We start from the raw sequence: 23,450 nt of genomic DNA, 5'->3' as shown, positions 1-23,450 counted from the left end.
TATTCAGGTTTATAATTTCAATTTTGGTTACTACTTGAGAAGGTGACATGGTCTTATGTTCAGAAAAAACGCATCCGTTCCCTCACACTGTCCCTTTCCAGCGTCTCTCTGAAACACTTGGCTTTAGCTCCCGTCTCTTTACGGCCCCTCCCTCCCAATGAAGCCTAGTCTTCTCTGATTGGCCATCTGGCCCGTTCTGTTGTGATTGGTCAACCGCTTCCACCGCGTGTGTAGGAAGTTTCGGACTCCGCTCTCGCTTTACCTGACTTTGTTGGGGGCGTAACAGACCAGCCGCTTGGCGGGCCGTTTGTATACGTCACTCCCCAACACCTTCAGACACGTGCTAGCGGTTCTGACTCTATGACTCAGAGGTTTTGTCCTGGTGGTTGGCGCGTCAGTTTCCCGACGCTTTCTCTAAAATCGCTTACTGGCGCTTTAAGTGCTGTGTAATTAATCCAAGCTTAAAAGCCAATCAGGCTAGGTAGCCAGCTAGCTACCTAGCATTTTTTTACAAATTTATTTCATATATTTTTATTCATCAATTTAATATTGAATAGTTTTAGGTTCTATGTTGTACTGCAAATCAGGATTTTGATCATCAGGTTATCTGTTGACGATTTTTTGATTCAGTTATTAAGAGTAGAAAATTGTGAAAAATCATCATACTTTTCCAGAGCCCATGGTGACATCATGAAATTATTACTCTGTTCTGTATTATAGTGAAAAAACCCAGCTGACTTTCAGTGTATAGAGCATGTCATTATTTTCACAGATTTTGCATCTTTTTTTCTTGCTTACTCCAGTCAAATTCAATCTCTGGAACAGCAGGAAAACAAATTACACACTGAAATGGTATGTGAGGCAAAATATAATTAACATATAGACTACAGCAGGTGGGGGCTCCATTCTTGTTAGCGTCTTAAAACTGAAAAGGATGAAAATGATAAGATTAGAGCTCTGATAGATATCAGAGCTCCACCGTCGTCTGCTCTTTGGAGCCGCAGTGTTTCCCTCCACATTACTGCAAAACAAAGCGCCTGTCTGGCAAAAACGGGACCGTCCTGAGTGCAGCACCAACGCAAATGGAAAACAGGAAAGAGAGAGTCATAAGTCACGCTGATGTCCTCATGTTGCCTCCATTATACTATAACTGTATAATGACATACGTTCCTTAACATAACATTGTTTCAACTCGGTGGTGACAGCAATGACGCAGACTGTGTGTATGAGGAGTTTACACTTCTTCTCGACCTAAATTTCAAAGTCAGCTCATACTGACACCACAGCACTGTGATCAGTGTTACACTGAGTCTGCCACATTGATATTCGTGACAAAAAGAACGTGGAAAAAACTGTCATTAATCTTTAAACAGGAAAACATATTGTTTCTTGGTAATGCTTGACGACTGAACTTTGGGAAATTGCCTGTGTATGAGTAATAACTGCTACAGGGTTATTTGACAGTGATGCGCTGTAGAATATTATGAATATTTAGTTTGCTCAACTGTCCAAGGAGATTCTTTTTACACTACCTATTAGGGAAGACTGAGTGTAAATGTCCTAAAAAGTCCTAATCTCCAAGATTCGCTTCAATATCTATCACGATAAAAAAGGGGTCACAACGCCTACCCATAGTCAAGAGCTCAAAGTCAAAGGGATATGATATTGTACATAAAAGTGTATTGGTGTCTTGATATTTACCTATGGCCAGAGTCATGACCTTCAGCTTGTTGCGCACCAGTTTGACCACCATGCTCTTCTGCAGCGGCGTGGAGCGGCAGCAGAGGACCGAGCGGCAGCTCCGTGCTACAGCCAGAAACTTATCCTCCAAACTCTTATCCAGGGCATAAGCCAAAGTCCGCCCATCGATAACCAGACCCAACCGGTGCACCACTAAGGGAATTGTGTGGGAGGATGAGGGCGGAGATGAAGAGGGATAGATCTCAAAGGGCGCAAAGTTAGCGTGGAAGGCCTTGGCAGCTTGGTCTGTGGCGCTGCAGAGGAATTTGGTCTGGATGTAGTGTAAACTCTCCTCCAGCAACAACGCACAGCCCTCCTGGTTCAGGGAGACAGGCACAGAGTGAGTGGACTTCAGGTTCAGGACGCCGAGTTGTATAATATCAGACTGTCTGACCTGCTGCACATCTGGGAACCAGATGCTGCAACGGCACAGAATTATCAAGGGTCCTTAAATAAGTGTCTGACCCCATTCTTTAATAACAGTTCTTTTTTTAACACGGAAAACGATGACCAGATATAATATATATATAAACATACATACATACATACATATATATATATATATATAAAAGGAATATATAAAAACATTTTGGGAAATATGTTCTTTGTATTCTTGCTAAGAATTAGATGAGGAAATTTAAAATAACCGGGTGTGACGAATGATAAGTTACAAACAGCAGACAATTAGCTTAGCTAAGCATAAAGACTGGAACACCATCAGGATGCAGGTGGAGCGCTGGATGGAGTGTAACGGAGCAGGGAGGGGTGGAAGTAGCAGAGTAGTTTGTTTTCAATCTGACACTAGATTGAGTTCCAGAAATTGCATTGTGCAGCTTTAATCAATTATTTTCTTGATTAATTGATTAATTGTTCACTCATACAAATACAAACAGTAAAAGTTGAGCAAATTTACCAGAGTTTCCTTCAAATTGCTTGTTCTGTCCAAAGCCCAAACACAGTCATGTTACCGTCACAAAGGACTTTAAAAAAAGTGAACACAGTGGTTGATGAAGTGTTGATTGAATCACTGATCAATGAACAACTTGTTTCATCTCTATCGTCCCACCTTTTTGTTTAATCAAAGTGTTAAAACACTACAATTGAGGTGTTACAGGGGTTTATGTGCTGGACTATTTCTTGGCCAAACTCTGTAACATCAGGGATTAAAGCAAAAAATCATAACCAAATAATATATACTTCTAAATTGGTTTGGATTGGCCGGTGAGCCCGTCCCTGCAACGCATCCCAAACGATTCACGCAGGACCATCAAAGAGACAGACATTTCTTGCGCCTTAAGCCAAATTCTGCTGAGGGGCCCTGCTACCTGACCCGTGAGCCACGAAAACCATTTTCCGTTGCTACACAATAGGGGATGGGCGACTTCTGCTGAATTGACTGATCTGGTAGCGGTCATAAAAACGATTGTACACCTCCTCATCCTGTCTTCAACTGTTTAGTTTTCAAAATGTTTTAATTTTACATTCATACAGCTGCCAGCCACTAGGCTCATGGCGACACATCCCCCTCACAAAACAAATAGCTGAAACAGTCCAACACACACACCCCTTGACAAGTCCCAACCTTGTTTTTACACTTTGGTTCTTCGGCAGAGTCGTAAGCATTCACTTTGGACAGCGCCAGGCTAGCAGTTTCCCCTGGTTTCCAGTCTTTCTGCTAGGCTAAGCTAACTGGCTGCAGCATTATGTTTATTGTCTTCTCATCTAATGCAGCTGGCTGGAAGACTAGTGGTATATTTATGAATCTCTATTTGTTTAGCAAACCAAACCCATGCAAAATGACAATTTTTTGTTTTATATTTTTTGGGATAATGTGGACCTGTTTGGATTTGTTGACTCTTCCTCGTGGCGAGGCAGAGTTTACGAAACCCCGGCTGGTGCGGCTCACCTGGGAATCAGCATTCAGTGTCAGGATCTCCTCCTCGGGGTCGAGCAGCTTGCAGGCATACGCAATATTTACGGCTGTTTCTTGTTTGTCGCCCGTCAGAACCCATATCTGCAGGCCGGCCTTCCGCAGGGAAGCAATCGTTTCAGGCACGCCATCCTGCAGGCGGTCCTCGATGCCCGTCGCCCCTAGACGTGGACACGTGCAACACACGTGACAAACCCTCCAACATTGTATACCAATTTTAAAGACATTCGATCTAATTGAACCTAAAAGCGAGGAGTGAGCAGGGCATCTTTATAAATTACCTAAAAGCTGGAGGTTCGTCTCCAGTCGCAGGGCCGACTCGTAGAGCAGCTCCTCTCTTCCCTGAATGGCCGTCTCAGCCTGCAGGTGGCGCTGCAGCCAGCAGGCATACTCGTCCTTGCTCATGATCTGGCACATTATCACAAACGTTTACACACACACACACACACGTATACACGGATCATTATCCGTTAAAAGTTGCGGGGTGAAATTTAACAGCGGGGCAGATTCTCCTCCGCTGCCTACATAGCAGAGGAAGCTCCACTGGAGAATGTGAGACCTTGAGAAGGTGTTTTATCACATCGTGTTGGTGACGGGCTTTGCACAGGCAGAGATATAATGAGCCCAGCTTGTGAGAGCATAAATTAACAGCCTGGGAAAGTGGCACAGATTGCAACTGAGTCACAAAGAATGTCAATTTGGACGAGCCGGTCCATGCGATCATCTGTGCTGGGCTCCAAAACTCAACAGCCACGAGACAGATCGTCACCAACTCCTAACGCAGTGTAATTACAGAGGGCATTTGTTTGGCACTTCTGAGGAGATCCGTGAATCCCTGTTACCTTTTTTGCAATGCACAGTGTGCGAAGGCCATCGGCTGCATACAGGTTCAGGTAGTTCTGGGTCCTGTAGACAATCTTTTTCTGGCGCTTCCCTTTGGAGTTACCTTTAAAAAAAACAAAAGATAGAAGAATCAAGATGACATTTTCTTGTTTTTAGAGGAATTTGCACAAGTGGTGAAGTGTTTTGGTTCCAGACAGCCAAAGGCTTCTTCCAAGAAGCACATGAAAGCCATCTGTCTTCACACCTAAATTAACCATGTGCGCCGCGCCTCGAAACATTTCACAAATTCTTCAGATCACTCATCAAACTGCGTCTGGATTACGCAGAGCAAAATGTGATAGTAAAAAACTATTTATCTACTTCAATTGATTTTCTAAATGATCTTAGTATGGCTGAATATTACATGTTAGTTTAATCAAAAGTACCGCAGCATGTTGGGCCATCTTTCTGGCGTGGGGACAGTGATCAAACAGATTGGCTTTATCAGACACAGATGAACAAGCCAACCCCTCGGATGCCAGCCATGTAAGCTCGCTAATAACACGACAGCTTTGCTACACATGCACCGCCACATAAAATGTTGGTTGTTTTTTTTTTAACTGAGAGGAAGGACGCAACACAAAACTGTTGGATTCTCGTCTCAAAAAAGGATTTTATTCACCATGATAGAGGATCCAACTGAATATGCTTTTATTCACAACTAAAGCAGACTTGTCTCGTGTGAAAGTAATAAGGCAGCTTCATCATTGTTCGGAAATATTCTTTTTACTCTCTTAATTACTCTTTACTTTAAGGCAGAGGGAAAATAAGCATTTACGAGGACAGCAGGAGTTTTTTTTTTGACAAGTGGCTGCTAGGATCAGACCAGACCAGGAAAGATGCAGGTGTAAATGCACACAATGTTTCTTTTTCCTCCTCTTAAAAAAAGAGGAAAATACAGTAAAAATGGGATTTGTTTCCGGTGTGTTAAAGGCTGAGTCCATTGTTTACTTTCCTTGTAGCTCTGTTCTGGTCTCCATCAACTCCTTAGAGAGGAGTCTGGCTCTTTAGCCTACTAAATGCTCCATTATGTTCACCAGCTACGTGCGAACTTTGTCTGTCTGTCATTTGGTGGAGGTTTTTCTTAGGGTCTGAGAACAACAAGCTTGAACTAAAACAGCAAAGTTGTGCGGCATCCAATCAAAACAAATAGCTGAAAGACACTAAAGGGCTCCGTAACCCCCAGATTTAGTGGATAATAATTTGTGGGTTTGTGACTAAAAAGGCCCTCTCTCACATTACACACAACCACTGTTATGATTAAATTATTGATCATAGCAGATTGACAAATATGATTTTGTTCTATTCAAGAAATAATTTGTAAAATTACAAAACTCAGAGGTCGGAAAGCCACGTTCAGTGTCGAGAGGTCTGTCGACGGATTGTTAAGATCTATAAATTTACTATCGGTGGAAGATTCCATATCAGCAGAAAAAATATAGATGCTAAATAAATTTTTTAAGGTGGAATCCGGTATTTAAAAAGGACCCTGCAGGAGAAGTAAGACATGGGTTACTTCATCAGACGCACACTCCCAACTTCTAAGACCCAGGGGTGTGCATTCTACTTCCAGCATCTCCCGCACAACGTGTTATTAGTGACACAACAACAACTCCCTCATCGCCTGAATGGAGCCATTATAGACGTCTGTGTTATGAGGAGGCCCAACTCGGACTGTGCTCTAATTGGCTGGATTCACCCAATGGAAAAAACAAAGGAGTGAGTTGTCCGAGCAAAGACACACCCTGTTGGCCATTAAGGGCACTGAACTGAGGAACGTAACGGAGGAGGGGTGAAGGTGTGTGCGAGCAGGACTGTCCCAGTGGAGAGTCTCTCCTCCCCTGAGCAGCACCACTCCGTGAATTTCAAGAGGAAAACATCTGAAAGTGGCACATTATGTCGGCTCAGACGTTGCTCTACAGAGGACAGTGTAAGTGATGAACTATCGGCACGGCCCTGAGCCGTAATGCAAAGGGACCGGTGCGGTCTCACTATGGACAATCTATAAAATCAAATATGTAATTCAGAATTCGTCCAAAGAACAGCGGAGTACAGCACATCATATAGAAAAGAAGATGGGAGTGCTTCCCCCAACTGAGGTGTTGCAGTTAATAAGTCTTTAAACCAAACAGGCAAACTGTCTGTTTGCATGTAGGTCCCTTTCAACTCCAGGGGCCCAGTTAGTAACTCAGGCTTTCTGTTTAAAGTCTCAAGCCCAACTCAAGATAACCTTGACTTTTAACAGTTCAAAAGAATAGATTATATATCTGTTTTCACAGTCTCTCATGCCACATGTTACTTCTACGTGTGGCCATAGAGCATCATCATAGAGCTTCTCCAAAAGACTCATTAACCATGCTGTCACAAGGACCGTTACAGGAAATCTTTCCTGCCACAAGCCATAAGACTTCACAACACCCCACTCCTCTCTGACAGAGAGACTCTGGACTCTAAACTAAACTAAAACATAAAACATAAATCCCGGCACATTTGCACCTTCATGTTACGATGTTCCTCTGCACACTACTGATAACTGATTGCGCATACTGCACTATTTCCACTATTAATATTTCACGTAAATGTCCTTATTCTCTTTATTTTTTGCAATTCGTATTTTATTTGTTTTATTATAAATATTTTTTTAGGGTGTTGTGTGAAACTTGCTGCTGTAACACTGGAATTTCCCAGCTTGGGATAAATAAAGTACCTATCTATCTATCTATCTATCTATCCATCTATCTATCTATCTATCAGTTTCCTCAGTCTTCACGCTGTTGTAGCTTTTCATTAAAAATCTCAATTAGTCAAACCAATGAATCATTTAATCGACAGAAGAAGTGCTGCTGTTGGTTTTATTTAATCTTGACATGTATATCTGAGATGTTGAATAGTCGGGCAAAATGAGAATCTTGAAGATGTTGCCCTGGGCTCTGGGAAAATTATTATGGACGTTTTTTTTCATATTTTTATAGTCTAAATTATTAATAAATTCATGAAAAAAATAACAGATTAAGTCAAACAATCCTCAGGTGCAGCCCTACAAACGGTGCGTTGTGTGTGTGTCAGGCTTTCAATCTGAAACAGTCCTTGCTAAGCACTCCTACACAGATGTGCAGCGGCAGTGTGCGAAGCATTAGTGAAAAGTGCCTGTGTGGCTCTCTGTGTGCCTGGAATACTAACAACCTGGTACACCTTCGCCATTAGGATGTGAAAGAACTTGTGGAGCACGGAACAAGGTTTTTAAAAACACACAGGGAAAAAAACACACAAGGAAGCCCAGATCTTTCCTTTTTTTTTCTTTTTCAGGGCACCGGTCAATGCAGGCATTGAGTTTTGCTGCAGTGACTTGCTCTAAAAATACAAGCTCTTACATAACATGTTACCTTATACGTTTACATCAGTGGAAAGCATGAAGGTTTGGGGCGGGGGGTGCTCTGCAAGGGCAAAGCCCACCCCTCTGTGCAGCCTTGTTAGTCCACTGCACAGAGGAGAATCACAGTTTTACACAAAACCCGAAGCAGCTACAACTGAAACAAATCCATCACCGTGGACTGATGAGTTTTTTCCCCGTGCTAAGATTTCATCGAGTGATTTACAACAGCTATGATTAATCAGCTCAGTCTTCAGATATAATAAAGCACCAGTGACACTTCATCACAGAATCACATCATAAGACCAGGATGACAGCGGCGAAACCATTTATCACGAGTCTACCACCAATAAATTCACCTTTATTGACACAACAAGGTGAGAACAACAGTATGAATGTGTGTTTTCCTACCTGTGTTGGGAGGTTTGATGAGGTCCATGATGACAGAGTCGGCTCCTTTAGTGTACACAGTGATCTGATCCGTCAGCGGATGCCTGACCACCACGGACATGCGCTTCCTGGTGGAGTCGAAGCCCAGCGTGTGCAGCAGCTCGAAGCTCAGCTTCCCCAGGTGCGGCAGCTCCACGGTCACCTGGTCAGGGAGGCGTCCGACGAGGGAGCATTTGTAGGCCCTGGCGGCGTAGACGAGCGCAGCCTCGTCGGGCGACTCCGCCTCGTAGCGCAGCTCGCCCTCCTCCAGGTTCCACAGCTTACCGTCATAGGAGGGCGGGGCGGGGCTGAAGGCCTGGTCCAGGCCCCCGCGAGGGTGCTCCTCGTCCAGCTTGGTGAGCGTGCTCTCCGCAGAGGGGGAGGACAGCATGCTGGAGCATCCCTTGTTGGAGGAGCGGTTCGTGACGAGGCTGGAGGAGCTGCTGCTGTTGGAGCCCGAGGTCAACCGGCTGGGGGTGAAGCGTTTGATGAAGTCCTCGATGGTCTTGACCGGGGACTTGAGCTCAAACCTCATGCGGACCTGGAGGACAAGGGAAAACGAGTCAAACACTTGAGGTAGCAAGTAGCAAAACTTATTCTCAAAACTAAAAGGAACAAACATCATTACAGTGAAGCTTACTAGGATGAACTGGAATGACTAATCGTGGTCTCTCTATGTAGGAATACCAGATGTAATTTCCATTGTGTGTGTTCTCTTTTTTTCTCCCTCCCTTAGGACTATTCTGATCAGTTGTGTATGTTAGGTTATGTTAGTTCGCTGGGGGTCGGGCAGAGAAAGGTAAGGCTGGTCTTGTATTTGGTATTTTGTAAGGTGAATTATGTACACCAGTATATATTCAATAAAGAGATCATATAAAAGAAAGTCTTTCATAGTTTCCTAAGCTTAAGAAGTTTGTAAAATGGGCTCTAAGAGGATTTAATGAAGTGCTTTAAAATAAAATGAATGCAACAAACTGCTTCCTTGAAAGCTCTGGGGCACTTTGACACAGTCTCTCAAAGTACTTCTATGATTTCAGCTTCTTAAATGTGAATATTTCTGGTTTCTTTGCTCCTCTGTGACAATAAGCTAGATATCTTTGGTGTGTGGACAAAACAAAACATCATCTTGGGGTTTGGGGGAACACACACATTTTCCACAATTTTATGGACCAACCAACTAATCGATTAATCGAGAAAATAATCAACAGATTAATCAATTATGAAAACAATCGTTAGTTGCAGCCCTAGTTTTCATGTCACTGAAGATAATGCATTATGACTTTGGTCCTGATCAGACCCCTCTGCCTGGGGGTGCGATGGATCAGAATCTAAAACTTCTAAAGTGCCAAACATTGTCACACACTACTGTGTTTGAGAAAGCAGCCTCAGCTTTAGTGGTCCAGAGGACTTCTGTACTGATGAAAAGCCCCTCCTGGCTATAATCCTTCAGCCAATCCCTTATCACAAGGTGGTGCAGCACAACGGCGGAGGGAGTGACTCACATTGAGGTCTGCTGGCAGTCGGGAGCCACAGTTCTCACATATAAAAAGGTATAAATCATTCAGGTGCAGGGAGCCCAAAGGGCATCATAATAAAATGAACAATTACACTGAAACAAAGGACGAATAAGTACAAACGATACAAAATAGAAATAAAATTAAAAAAAACAGAGCAAATTTGTATCGAAGCCTGTGATTCTGTGCACATTTACACTTCCACCCATCGGATCAGATAACCTCCAAACAGAACCACAGCGAACATGAATAATGTGCCACTTGGTGAAGCTCAATTCAACAGAGCTGTGCCTCTGACTGGCAGGGCAGCGAGGCCGTGCGCACAGTGAGTGGCAGGGAGAGGATGTCACGTCCGAACAGGACGACCACACCCCGGCTCGCACAGAGGCAAAAACAAAACGCGGATACACAACTGCGACTTGACCGAGGGGAGCACATCAAAGATACGGGCAGCAAAACAGTGACGGTCACGTGCTTGGAATCCTTTTTGTGCTATTGTTTACATGGTAAACGTTGCCAAAAACGATTTGAATTCTTTTTGTCCAAAAATGGAAGCTACTACCAAAAAACAAAGAGGAAAACAAAAAAATTAGGCATTAGACACAGCCTTGCATTGGAGCTTTGGAAGGATATCATGCTGACCAAGATAGCAACAACAACAAAAAATACTATGGCCTTGAAACGATCATCACTGACATTATCCGTTCTGCTCTTGGTGCTGGTGAAACTAAGAAAATTGATTTCCTATTTGTTATTGCTTCATAAATGTTATCTTGCACATCCATCAGCTGTTTCTGGTCAGGGCGTTGCAAATACAGATCTCTCTCCCTCTCTCACAGGCAGTGTCTCTCACATGCTTCAGTACCATGCGGCGCAGGCACGCAGGCATATTTATAAGGGAATAGGATGGAGGTGGAAATGTTTTCCTTCTAAATTAATATATTTCCAGTAGAGTCAAAAAGATTTGTAGTAGTAACCTTTGAACATATGGATAGACTTTCTGATAACGGGTGCACAGATGTCGACAGCACCTTGCATTGTCTTGACTCAGACGAGAGAACACTCGCATAAATGCTGTGAGCTCAGCGCTTTATTACTAAGTTCTTCTCCAGTTGCAAAGACGTGTCTATTATAGTAATTAAACGCAAGGTGGAACACCGCTTCACCTGTCAGTTAAACACAATCATTTACTTTGTCTCACACACACACACACACACACACACACACACACACACACACACACACACACACACACACACACACACACACACACACACACACACACACACACACACACACACACACACACACACACACACACACACACACACACACACACACACACACACACACACACACAACACGTAGCATGTGCATAAGAAAGGTAAGTCAGGAACTGACATGTGCACATATAAAGACTATCGGACAGTCTGTCAGCCTATCAGACAAAATGAAGCGGTAGTTTCTTCTTAACTGGAGGAAAGGTTGAGATAGTGAGATTTTCTCAAGGCGAGTTTTACCTTCTGCCTGGGCTGGTTGGGGGAGGACACCACCACTGTGTTGCAGATGGTGAGGGCGATAAAGAAATCAATGATGTCTGAGAGGTCAGAGGGCAGTTGCGACATTGGCTGGCTGTGAAATCGCATGAAGTCCATCTGACCGCTGCATTCATTGACTTTGTCCAGGAGCTGCGGGTCGGGGGTGATATCTTTCTCCTGTGGGACAGATGAGGGTTTATCAGTGGAGTGCAGACGACACGCGGTGCGAGCGCAGCGGCGCGGCGACGCGCACTGACCATGGGGCTGCTGAAGGCCGTGTGCTTGGACAGGATGCTGGCGCGCTTGGCCTCCGCCCTGCTGCCCGTCCGGCGATGGGACTTGGTGCTCTGGGAGCGCAGCACCACCACCGGGGCGCTGTGGTGGCTGGTCACACTGTCCCGCCTGGGCAAGGTGCCACCGTGAGATGTGCACTCCTCCTCTTCAGAATCCATCTCCTGGTACATAGCAAGTCTCCTAGCTGGAGAACAGGCACACACCATGACAAGGGACTTAAAACTGCTAACTGTTTTCGTTAGAGGGTTAGTGTGTGTGTCTTTTTACTGGCTTCACTCACCATTGGCATCATGGGAGTACTCCACCCCTGCCACAGTGCAGCGGCGGAACACCATCTTGTTCTCCGTCAGCGTGCCCGTCTTGTCAGAGAAGATGTATTGCATCTGGCCGAGATCCTCGGTGATATTAAGAGCCCGGCACTGCAGGTGAGAGTCCGTCTCCTCGTCGTACAGATCCATATCCTGATGGATGAAGTACACTTGGCAGATCTTGACGATCTCAATCGACACAAAAAGGGAGATGGGTATCAGCACCTGGGAGGGAAGAGGGAGTGTTTATTGGAAAAGACGAGAGGTAGAGCTGGTCATCAGTGTATGAGTATTTTAAGAGAGTTCATTCCCCAACCAGAAATTTTTGTACACCTGGGTACAATCAATCAGAATGAAGAAAAATATATCCACATTTTTTTGTCTGCTAGTGAGCAACACCTGGACAGTACAAGCTGTGACTAAGACTACTTAGCAAGCAGAAGTTCTAAAAAATGGATACATTCATGAAATAGATATCTAAAAAATAGTTAATGTAGATGTATAAAAGTAAAGGAAACAAGGGATATATGCAGAAACACCTACAAGTAATGGATCAATAGCTCATGTAGACAGTTAATATAACGCATTAACAACTGATAGAAAGAGAAACATTTGAGATTAATATTTGAAACAGTTGGGAGTAATGGGTACATGCAATGGGAGGGGGGTACTCAAGGTCCTCTGAAAAGAAAGACATTCCAGCTTCTCATTTCCTTTTCTACTGGCTCTATAGTTGATTGTTTAAAAAATGTCCCAGAGTGGGACATTTCCAGGCAACATCTTTGGAAAGTGGTTCCGCAGAAATGAGTCAGAACTTTATGGGAGGGCCTGGACGCTCACCGAGCCATGTGTTTATTTCAAAGTGTACCGAGCAACGTTGGGCAACACTGGTACGGTCGCTCTCCAACCTCCATCTGTTTGTACAGCGCAGCTGCTATCTTCACTGACTTCTCATTTATTTCAAAACTACCTGCAGCATCATCTGACACAGGGCAGGATGACATTTTAGCTGACATTTTTACATGCAAGGTGGAGGGAGGGAAAAAAATCAATAGCTGTCGGGTGGCAATTTTTCCTACTTTGGTTCGTGTATTACAAAGATTATTTTGCAGCAGGAAACATAGTTTCTCTCTACTTTTCCAGACCAAATGTGAAGATATGAATCTAGAGGTCACGCACGCGCACGCGCGCACACACACACACACACACACACACACACACACACACACACACACACACACACACACACACACACACACACACACACACACACACACACACACACACACACACACACACACACACACACACACACACACACACACACACACACACACACAAATAACTACTGCCAATGCTTTGATTTATAACAACGCTCGTGTGCAGTGGGATAAACCATTTCAAACTCAAAGCCACGCCGTACGTCTTGTTTATATCTTTATCTGCGCCTTTGTCTCTTTGGGCTTTTCCCCCTGTTGTCGTACCTGAAAGACGATGATCATAGTGAGGAAGAGATAAATGGCCGACATGATGGGTGATAAGTCTGTCCCCTCTGGACTGAGGACGTCAAACACGGGCCTCTTATCTCCATACTGAAACATCCACAGCCCATGACCTGGAACAGCAACACCACAAGGTCAAATTAAACAAACACTGGAATGAGAAAAGATACGGACACACGAGCACTGTAAAGTAGATCCAACAAGATTTCACGTGAGATTTATCTTTTTGTTTTCCCTCCAATAAATCCGAAAAAATGAAGGTTTTAAATTGAACATTTCTCAACACGACTACAAGGCTTTCCAACACACACAGACACACACACACATACAAAGTGTGAACATAACTCTTAAACAGCTACACACCCACAGCAGCAAACAGGCACATGACCAGCAGGATGATCACACACCAGAACACATCCACATTCATCTGTCTCTCCAGTTTGCTGCGCTTGTAGCGCGGGCCGTTGTTGTTCAGCATGGCTTTGGTCTCGTGACCTGCAAAGACACGGACCACATTAGACGCAGCAGGTCAGAGGTCAAGTGCGGGCGGCTGATGTCATATGTCATTTTCGGGGAGGGGGTGGGGGCCTTACCTGCGTAAATGACTATTCCCACAGCCTCCTCTGTGTTGCGGATGGTGCAGCCACGCAGCAGCAGGTTCTCCTTGTAAAGTGCATCTCTCCTGCCGCTCCGATGGATTCTGTCGGGGGGAATTCAAATTACCGTGAGCATCGGCCCACAGGTTTATCGGGCGCAGGTGAAACGACCACGGTTTTGTCTTTACACTCGGGTGACAAATGGCGATGCTTCCGTAGAAACGGGAGTACCGCTCTATCCCAGAGCCCCCCAAAGACAACATCGGTTTATTCTGCTGAGCACCTCAATCTATCACGCTCCAAAGCATCGTGGTCTTCCCTCAGCAAGAGCCCTTATCTCAGCACAAATCCCCTCCGATACAGAGGCACAGAAACCCCCCCGGGCTTTGAATCAATCAGGCGATCCGCCGCTTCACCGCTGACCCTTCCAGTCTCTATTCAGAGTCGTGAGTGTAAAGCTCCGTCAGGCTCATCTTAAAAAAAAAAAAACATCGTCACACAAAGACTGAATTCGGCTCACGGCCGGCTCCCCAAAGAAGTTCATACCCCTCTTACAAAAGAGTTTTGACTCAAAGTGTTGAGCTGCGTTAAGTGCGGGGGCAAATGTGGCCGTCGTAGGGGAGAGCTGAGCTTTTGCTCTCAGCCTTAATCCCATTACTAAATCACGGATTACAACTGTGCTAGTTAAACAACATTTAGCTGGGAGCAGCATTTAATCTGCATATAAGTGTCAGCGTGTTAACTGACAGGAATGTTCATAATTTGTCCTCTGACAGCAGGCCGCCTGAAACATCACCACTGCTATAGATTAATGGTGATGTTCCTGAGCTAGCTAGCTCGCTCTCACACACACACACACACACACACACACACACACACACACACACACACACACACACACACACACACACACACACACACACACACACACACACACACACACACACACACACACACACACACACACACACACACACACACACACACACACACACACACACACACCTCGTCCTCGATCATAAGCTCAAACTGTTCGAGAGAAATTGATAACACTCCGAGACGCAGAGTGCCTCCTCTCCCCGGAAAGGTGGGGGAGATCAGACCCAGCGCCACTGGTCGTAATGTTATAAAACACTGCGCAGGCTATGCTGCGTCTGGGCTCCGCTGTAGCCTGGCAACTGAATACCTGCAGCATCTGGTCTCCTTCTGAGCAAAGAACACATGTCACGGTCATGTGAGTGTGGTTCAGGACTCCTCTTCTCGTCCTCGCACAAACGCATCCAACGCGTCTCAGTGTGGACTGCAGGCATAATGAAAAGACCGGGAGCTGGACAATGCAAACAAGCTCCATCTCACTGATAAAACATACAACGATGAATAGTAGCAGTTCTATATGTCTGAAGGAACAGTCAGCAGCTGGTTAGCTCAGCTTAAAGACTGATGAAACAACACAAATCCACCAACCATCACCTCTAAATCTCCATAATTAGCATTCATTAAAATGTTGTACCTTGTTTGTTTAATCTTTATAAACTGAGGGACATTGACTTTTAACGGGGCTTTAAAGGGAAACTTTGGCCCTTAAGTGTCAAAATAAAAGCATCCAATGCAGAGATTATTTTGACTTTTCATCTCTTGTATTAGTTAAGCTCAAAATACCCTGAATACAACTCAATCGTCTCCCATTAGACCCAGTGTCTTTTAAGCCAGGGGTTCTCAACCTTTCTACTCCAATGCCCACCTATTCATTCTTGCAACGGGACAGGGCCCATTCAAAAAAAGATCCCAAATTATTTTGGCTAATCTCCTCTATTCTACGATTGACCTTTTCTGTAATTGTAGTCCATTTTCTTTTCCTTTTGAGGTAGTCCATCGGCCTTCCAGCAACAGTTGGGTGTCCTATCTCGAGATGCTGCCCCAGTTTGGACAGTTCTGCGTCGTCACCTCCATTGACAAAATCATATTTTAAGGCCGGATTGTATCCACAAACACATTAAACGTTTTTAGGTTGAATAGTAACGCCACCCTCGTCGTTATATCGCATCAGGAACTTTTCCATCCTTCGCCACACCACAACCTACCGCTCAGCTTGCTTAGGCTAACCTAAACTCCATTCACCCCATCGCTTATAGCAACTTGAAGAAGGAAATTTGTCTGACAAACTTGAGAATTTCTACTGCTAACACAAACAAAGAGGAAGTTAGGTGTAAGACGGGAAGTCGGCCGAGTGACAGGCTTATTGTTGCTGCTGAATACCTGAGGTGTCCAGCTCGTTTACAGGCCTAGAAACTACAGCTTCGGACGGCTCATTCTGTTCTGCTCATAAAGGAAAGCACATGCATCATCAAACATGCATGATGGTCCAATGGATGAAACCCTGCGACCGCATCCCAAGAAGGCAAACTGTTAACTCTACTTGGAAAAACTGTTTGGGTCATAATTACACATTGGGAAACTCCAGGCATGTCAACAAACCACAGTTTCACATTATTTCCATTACAAAGCCCAGAAATGTCACTGCAATAATTTACAGTGAAATGAAAACAAAACCTGAAACCTTGTGAATGTGAGTTAACTCATTACAAAGCTCAGCATCTCAGGCTCAAAGCAGTTGTTTACCACGACCTAGTGGGCAGCAGCCAACCACGCACAAGAAGGACATAAACAAGGAGATACTCACATGTAGCCTCGGAATCTGTTCAGGTCATTGTTGGGTTTTTCACATTCAATGATGCCGTTGTATTTTAAGGGGTCAAAATCACAATCCTACAAAAGAGAGCAGATGAATGAATTCTTTTTTCTGATTCAGGTGATTCAGGTCATTTCTGACCAAATGAGTTCAAACTAAAAAACTGAGGGTGCCCTGATTGGTGTGTGTATATTCGTGTGAGTGTGTGTGTGTGTGTGTGTGTGTGTGTGTCTTATTGGTGTGTTTCATTTTGTTGCTGCTCGTTTTTCATGGGGTAGTTAGCATGTGAAAAAGAGTGTCCTAAAAAATATACTATTAAACTACTTTCTATAACTTTTTCAAAACCTTTTGTGATTTCACGTTTTTCCAAAACTTTTCTCATCCATGAAGAAATGCCATTTTGAAATTCCCTGACCTCTCTGGGTTTTTCATGACTACTACACTTCCTTACATTTGCAAAACATCCAAACTGATACAGATATAAAACAGTTAATGCGGCAAAACCTACTTTTTTACAGCGACGTGAAAATATTTCATATTTCACGAAGTTATTGAATGATACCGATTATCAAAACTACCATGATTATTTTTCTCTGCATTGCTATTTAGAATGAAAAACAAATATTAAGCTTAAGTGAAGAGCGACAACAGGTACTGACGAAGATGCACAACTTCAAAATAAAAGGTCGCAAAACTCAAACTGATCTTTTATGATCTCCCATTGGATAAATTCTCATTTCAGATTGGCTGAGCACACAAGTAGTTGATCTCATAACCGTTTCCATATTCATAACCTGGCCAAAAGGGTTGAAACTGCAGCAAACACATTTACAACTTCAGTAAACCTTTTTGCCTCCACTGAGGCATTGAACGCAGACCCACAGTTTGTGTGACTACATAGAAGTGACGAGCGTCCGTCTCACCAGGTCGAAGAAGCTGCGGACGACCTGCCTCTGCTTGAGGTTGGTCTCTCCGTCCAGTGTGGCGGTCTCGATGTGGCACAGGCGGTCGGGGTCGCTGGTGCTCAGCAGCAGCACGTCGGCGGGGAGGATCTCGTTACATCGCAGCCGGATGAAGTCTCCCACCCGCACCTCCTTCCAGTACTTCTCCACGTAGCGTCTCTCCGCTCTGCCAGAACAATAAGAAGGGGGCAAACGGCCCGGGTTGGGATGAGAGATGTGGAGCTATTGTTTTTTTCAATAACAGGGGGTTCTATAAACAGAAACTATTGTTCCGCTGCCACAAATCTGTGACGGGCAGCAAATATGTCGAGCATGACAGAGGACGGGCGTTTTGCTGGTGCTACGGCTGTTGCCAACAACTTCCGAATTCCTCATGGCCGAGCATATCTCAACGCCTTCCTCAATATGTCCATCAAAATACAAAACATGTCCATAAGGCAGCTAAGCACGAATAGGACACAGCATCCTCACACAACTACATACATATGTGGAGATGTAGGGGATGAGGGAATGGAACTTTATCAGAGGTTTGAACAAATACTTTCTCCTGACTGAAGGGGAAAGTATCCCGTGTGTCACGTGACACGACGCTGCCTTTGTCACAAGTCAAAAACTTTCTTTCTATTTTTAGTGTCAACTGACGGATTCTTCCGACCACAGATGAGATTGTGGGGTTATGTTGTCACTGTACATGATGTCACTAATCCGGGTGGAATTTGCTGCACTCAGCTGCCGCCGATGTGCAGAAACACGACTTGATGGGCGATAGCTCTGAAACCACGTGAGCGGTAACGGACCAAGGTTCATTTATGACTAATGTGACATTCCCTGGGAGCAAATATGCCCCCCCCCCCCCCCCCCCCACACACACACACATTAATGAGTGACATCAGAGCACATAGGAAAACATTCCCTCCCTTTCATTTTGTCACTGCAGTTCACGTGGTGTCAGCGTGAAAATCTGACTTTTTCCGCGCAAAAACAATATCAACACAGAACAAACAACATACGGAACGTCAGATACGAACAAAATATTGTCATAACTGTTAGTAGTGTCCTATTGCCTCCCCTAAGGAGAAATAAAATAAATAGCTGGAGGAAAGTGTAAAATAAGTGACCCAAGTGTGAGACATTTACACAAATACCTACAGGGGCAAGAGGCCACATATAAAAACTGATATACTGTAGTGATGCTTGATAAAAAAAAAGCATTATTATTATTATTAGCTTTTAATTATTGGCCCTGAAACAATTCAAATGAATTATATAAACTTATTTTTGTACGTTGGTTTGCCCACAGTGTAGAGATGATAGGACATGTTGATTGGCTGAAAATGTCTCATTTTCTATCTTCGTAACTAATCAGTCCATAAAGTGATTATTCAGCCATCAACTGTGACATGTGGGCATTTCTGTGTCATACTTCACGGTCAAATGAATGGCGTTGGGGTTCGGACAATCGGTCAGATAACAAAAGCATTTTGAAAACATCACCTCGGTTGTGGACAAGAGTCACAGACCCCCCACATTTTGGGAATGATTACTCAAGACATGATGTGTAAAGGAAAATAACTCATTTGTAAATTCACTTTCTACTCCAACAGCTGGGCCCATGTGCTTTTGTTCTGAAGAGAAGAAGGAAGGAGGCCGTCTTACATAAGGGCGACAAGAATAATCACCAGGAAATAAAACCACAAACAAAATCCTGTAACTGTGGAAGAAACGTAACGTAAACATGTTGAATCCTTATTAAACGTACGTGTGACGTATCCAGATCGTGGATATGTGAAGAAACACACTCCTGTGCTCTCTCACTGCTGAGCTTTGTTCAAGAAAAGGTCACAGCTACTGCCGATACTTAATAGAAGAAAGTCACTGCTCTCCTGTTCTTATTCCCATGTTCGTGAATTCTAATCATTGTTTATTTCGACAGATTTACATTAAGAAACTACTTTGGTATTCTCTGAAAACAAGGACACGGGTTGTCTCGGGTTGAAAATTCATTATTTCTGGGGGTCAGAAGTCTGCCCTTCAGTGCCGACCAGCAATTAATGTTCCGGTCACGAGAGAGAGTGTCAGCGTAGATCGACGACAGCAACATACAAGTGTTGCGGTGAAATGAGGAGTTCAGTGACTTGGAATCCAACTTTGTAAAAACAGATGAGGAGAAAAATAAACTGTTTACATTCCGCTGAACTGCACTTTCTAGTGCAAATGTGCGATTATTTGTGTGTGCCGGGGAGGAATCGTCTGCTGCGAATCACTCATCAATCAGACTGTGTAAATATTAGTGTTTTTTGTGATAAAATGGAATTTTCCTTTCATCACAACTCACGACTCCCTCCAACTTGGCCACGCGGAACAAGGCGACTGAGGGATGATCATTTTTTCTTCCTCGGACATGGGTTCACCTGGAGTGGGATGGCCAGGGGAAGCGACCCACTCCGCCGTGGCATGGGGGTTTAAGTCCGGTCAGCTGTTGTCGGGTTCAGAGACAGAGAGAGAGAGAGAGAGAGAGAGAGAGAGAGAGAGAGAGAGATGTGCACATACAGCCAAGGCAGAAGAGAATTCAATAGTGTCCAACCTTGACAAGAGCGACTTGCGTTCGAGACTTTTGAGCCGAAAAGTGTGGAGCCGCTGAACACTGGGCCTTTTGATTTGCTGTGAAGTATTGCTCTGTGCACGGTCGACAGTGCTGCTTTTCATTAGCAAAACACACTCTGACACACACACACACACACACACACACACACTGGGCAACATAGTTAGTTGTAGAGAAAGCTTTAGGAGGAGGGGGGGGGGCAGGTTGTTGTTGTTGTTGACTCATAATTAACAATGACAGCACTCACACCATCATCTGGATGGTGGGGGGGGGGGGCAACAGCTTCACACCTCTCTGACAGACAGGTGGGCCGGAAGCTGGGGGGGGGGGGGGTCCTTTTGGATTCCATGTGTGACATATTGTTGCTCATGATTTAGGAAAGCTTGAGCCCTTCTGACATGATGGGACTGTGTGACCTGAGAGGCCGCCAGCCTGGGGTCCCACGCACCGGGGCCAGTTTGCAGGGGTCAGACTTTTGGCCTGGAACGGTCTGCCTACTTTAGCTGGTGCGTGTGTGAGTGGGACAGTTTGTATGATGGACCCTGGTGGGGGGGGGGGGGGGGGGTGGACAAACACTAAAGTTTGGAGCAACAGCTGGACACACCGCTGGCTCCTCGCGTAAAAGGGCCCCCACACACGTACCTGGCGTAGACCAGACAGTCCATGTGGTTGATCTCCTTGTCCGAGCGGTGCCGGCGGTAGTCCTCCCACAGGTCCTTGATGGCGGTGACCGACAGGATGAAGACGACGGGCGCCAGCGCCAGCTCGGGCTGGAACGCGTTGACGGCGGGCACGAAGTTGAGCAGCGCGATGAAGACGAAGTAGACGTTGGCGAAGCGGTGGAACTGCTCGAAGAGGTTCTTGGGCAGGAAGGAGAGCACCGTGTACTTGGTGGTCTTGATCTCGTTGCTCGCGTACTGCCGGTGGGGGCTCTCCCCCCCCTTGGCCGGGTCGTGCAGGATGTTCGCGCGCACCGTCCTGGTTTTGCTCTCCTTGCCCTTCTTCTTCTTCTTCCTCCTCCTCTGCCCCTGGACGTCGGGAGCCTTGGCCGCCGCGGCGTCTCCGCTGCCCCGCGCCATAGCCGAGCCCCTGGCCTCAAACTTCCCCCACAGTCCAGCTTCTTTTTTGTCTTCTTCCTCCCCTTCTTCTTCTTCTTCTTCTTCCTCTCCTTCTTCTTCTTCTCTTTCGCGTCCTCGCATACAGAATGAAAAAGCCACGCAGACAAAGTGCGCGCCTATGTTATCATTCTCCGGCCGCGCGAAGGAGCTCCCGCGAACAGCGCGGTGTCATCCATGTCGACTCTTTCTTTTCGAGAGTCACGGGAAAAACTTTGGGCTTGTTTGGCTTCTCCCCCCCCCCTTCCCCCCCGCTACTGCTGGGAAAGGATGCTCAGATAGTAGGGAGGCATAACTTGGACTTCCCCCGGGTCGGCGCGCGATCTCCAAACTACGTGGATGGGCCTCCGCCGCTGCTCGCAGGCCGGGCGGCGCGCGTGTGGAGCGGCGGCGGCGGCGGCGCGCATCCTCAGCACAGACAGGATGTTCGTCGACGTTCGCGCTCCTCGGGAAATCGGAGCTCCGGGCCCCTCCTCGATCGACCCTGGGTTTTTTTTTTTTTTTTTGTCTCCAAGTGCCACGCGGTGTTATTGGAGTTTGTGCTGGCCCGGCCTCAGGAAGCAGCCGAAACACCCGAAGTTTAAAGACCACATGCACAATTTGTACGTATAAAAATTGTGAAAATATGTAATACAAAGAAAAAAGTAACTCCCTCCCCAGCCCCATTAACATTGTCTGTCCGTTTTGTAGCATCTTGAATGCAGCATTTGAATATTATGATAGTTCATACTAATACTGACAACAGTATTTTCCTTTTTTAAAAATTGTAATGCAATTATTTTTCCTTTAATTCCTCTGAATTAATGAGTTCATTATCTCAGAATTCCAAGAAAAAAAACCCAGAGACAATAAACTTTCTAAAATAAATCTGTGCTTCTAAACGAGTGAGGGACCTTGTGATAGAGACCAACAACTTTTTCAGTCGGCATTAAAGGGATAGTTCAGTGATTTTGAAGCGGGGTTGTATGAGTTACTTATGCATAGTTAATATGTTACCTTATGGAGATGAGGGGGAAATGGAAGTATCGTAAGTCTCAGTCCCACTGTTGCAGAGGGGACACCGCAAAACGTCGTTTTAGCCACATTTTAAAACGTTACCGAAAAAGCATACAGCGTACAATTGAACGGATATGTTTTATTGGAGGTAAGCATTTAAAAATGTGGCAAAAAAGAAGTTTTTCAGTCGTCCCCTCCACAACAGTGCCACGAGATTTACGCTACTTCCATTTCTCCTCAAAACTCCATGAATTGACATCGCTGATCATCATCTCCATAAGGTGACATATTAACTATGCATAAGTAACTCATACAACCCCCCTTCAAAATCACTAAACTTTCCCTTTAACGCCGTTTTGGTTTCTGATTTGCCAATCGTGTCTTGTGATTTGACGTTGCTGTTACTGTTTTGCGGTTTTGGTTACTGTTTGCCATTGTGTTTTGTGACAGCACAGTGACCGCCCACTTTTAGAACGGCGCCGGTTACGGAAGTGAATTCCCATTCATTCACTCCATTGACGTTTCATAAAATCCTAATATAAAGATAATTAAACCACAAGATGAATCGTTGCCATAAGACATTTTATTTCGGAGCAAAAAGAATTTGGAAAACAGAAAAAAGGCAAAGGTTAAAGACTGTGTACATGATTATTTTAAGAGTGAAAGAACTGCTCATCCCATAAACCATTGCAAATCCAAGGAATCAGAGACGTTGACTTTGAATTTAGTTACAGGGATTTAAAATGCACCAGCAAAACATGGTGCACAAACGATCTGTGAAAATTCTAGATTGTAAATAAAGAACCACCGTCATTGCACCACTATTCAAAAGTTTAATTTATTGACCTTTGACAGTTTCCTTTGTTCTGCAGATTTGTGTCCGATGTATAAATGATTTCACGATCTTGTGTCACTCCGCAGAGACAACGCGAGGGTCTCCGCGGCTTCAGTCAGAGTCGATTGCTCAATTAAATAAAGGAAAA

General features: G+C 44.9%; 1 protein-coding gene across 1 annotated transcript in view; it reads right to left on the bottom strand.

The window, feature by feature from the left end:
- Window positions 1-21,808, bottom strand: part of atp10a (ATPase phospholipid transporting 10A) — a 31,408-nt gene extending 9,600 nt beyond the window's left edge. The window contains exons 1-14 of the mRNA XM_035647941.2: window positions 20,999-21,808; window positions 17,716-17,920; window positions 16,784-16,869; window positions 14,101-14,207; window positions 13,871-14,002; window positions 13,490-13,620; window positions 11,978-12,230; window positions 11,661-11,881; window positions 11,386-11,580; window positions 8,334-8,892; window positions 4,513-4,616; window positions 3,952-4,078; window positions 3,647-3,831; window positions 1,702-2,056 (exon numbers count right to left, since the gene is read on the bottom strand). Coding sequence (XP_035503834.2) covers window positions 1,702-2,056; window positions 3,647-3,831; window positions 3,952-4,078; window positions 4,513-4,616; window positions 8,334-8,892; window positions 11,386-11,580; window positions 11,661-11,881; window positions 11,978-12,230; window positions 13,490-13,620; window positions 13,871-14,002; window positions 14,101-14,207; window positions 16,784-16,869; window positions 17,716-17,920; window positions 20,999-21,555 — 3,217 coding nt within the window. The 5' untranslated portion in view covers window positions 21,556-21,808. The remainder of the gene's footprint in view (window positions 1-1,701; window positions 2,057-3,646; window positions 3,832-3,951; window positions 4,079-4,512; window positions 4,617-8,333; window positions 8,893-11,385; window positions 11,581-11,660; window positions 11,882-11,977; window positions 12,231-13,489; window positions 13,621-13,870; window positions 14,003-14,100; window positions 14,208-16,783; window positions 16,870-17,715; window positions 17,921-20,998) is intronic.
- Window positions 21,809-23,450: the final 1,642 nt, after the last annotated feature.

This window comes from Scophthalmus maximus, chromosome 13 (genome assembly GCF_022379125.1).
Source record: "Scophthalmus maximus strain ysfricsl-2021 chromosome 13, ASM2237912v1, whole genome shotgun sequence".
NCBI classification, from domain to species: Eukaryota; Metazoa; Chordata; class Actinopteri; order Pleuronectiformes; family Scophthalmidae; genus Scophthalmus; species Scophthalmus maximus.
Note: the sequence above shows the minus strand (reverse complement) of the source record. Positions and strands in the feature narration are given on the sequence as shown.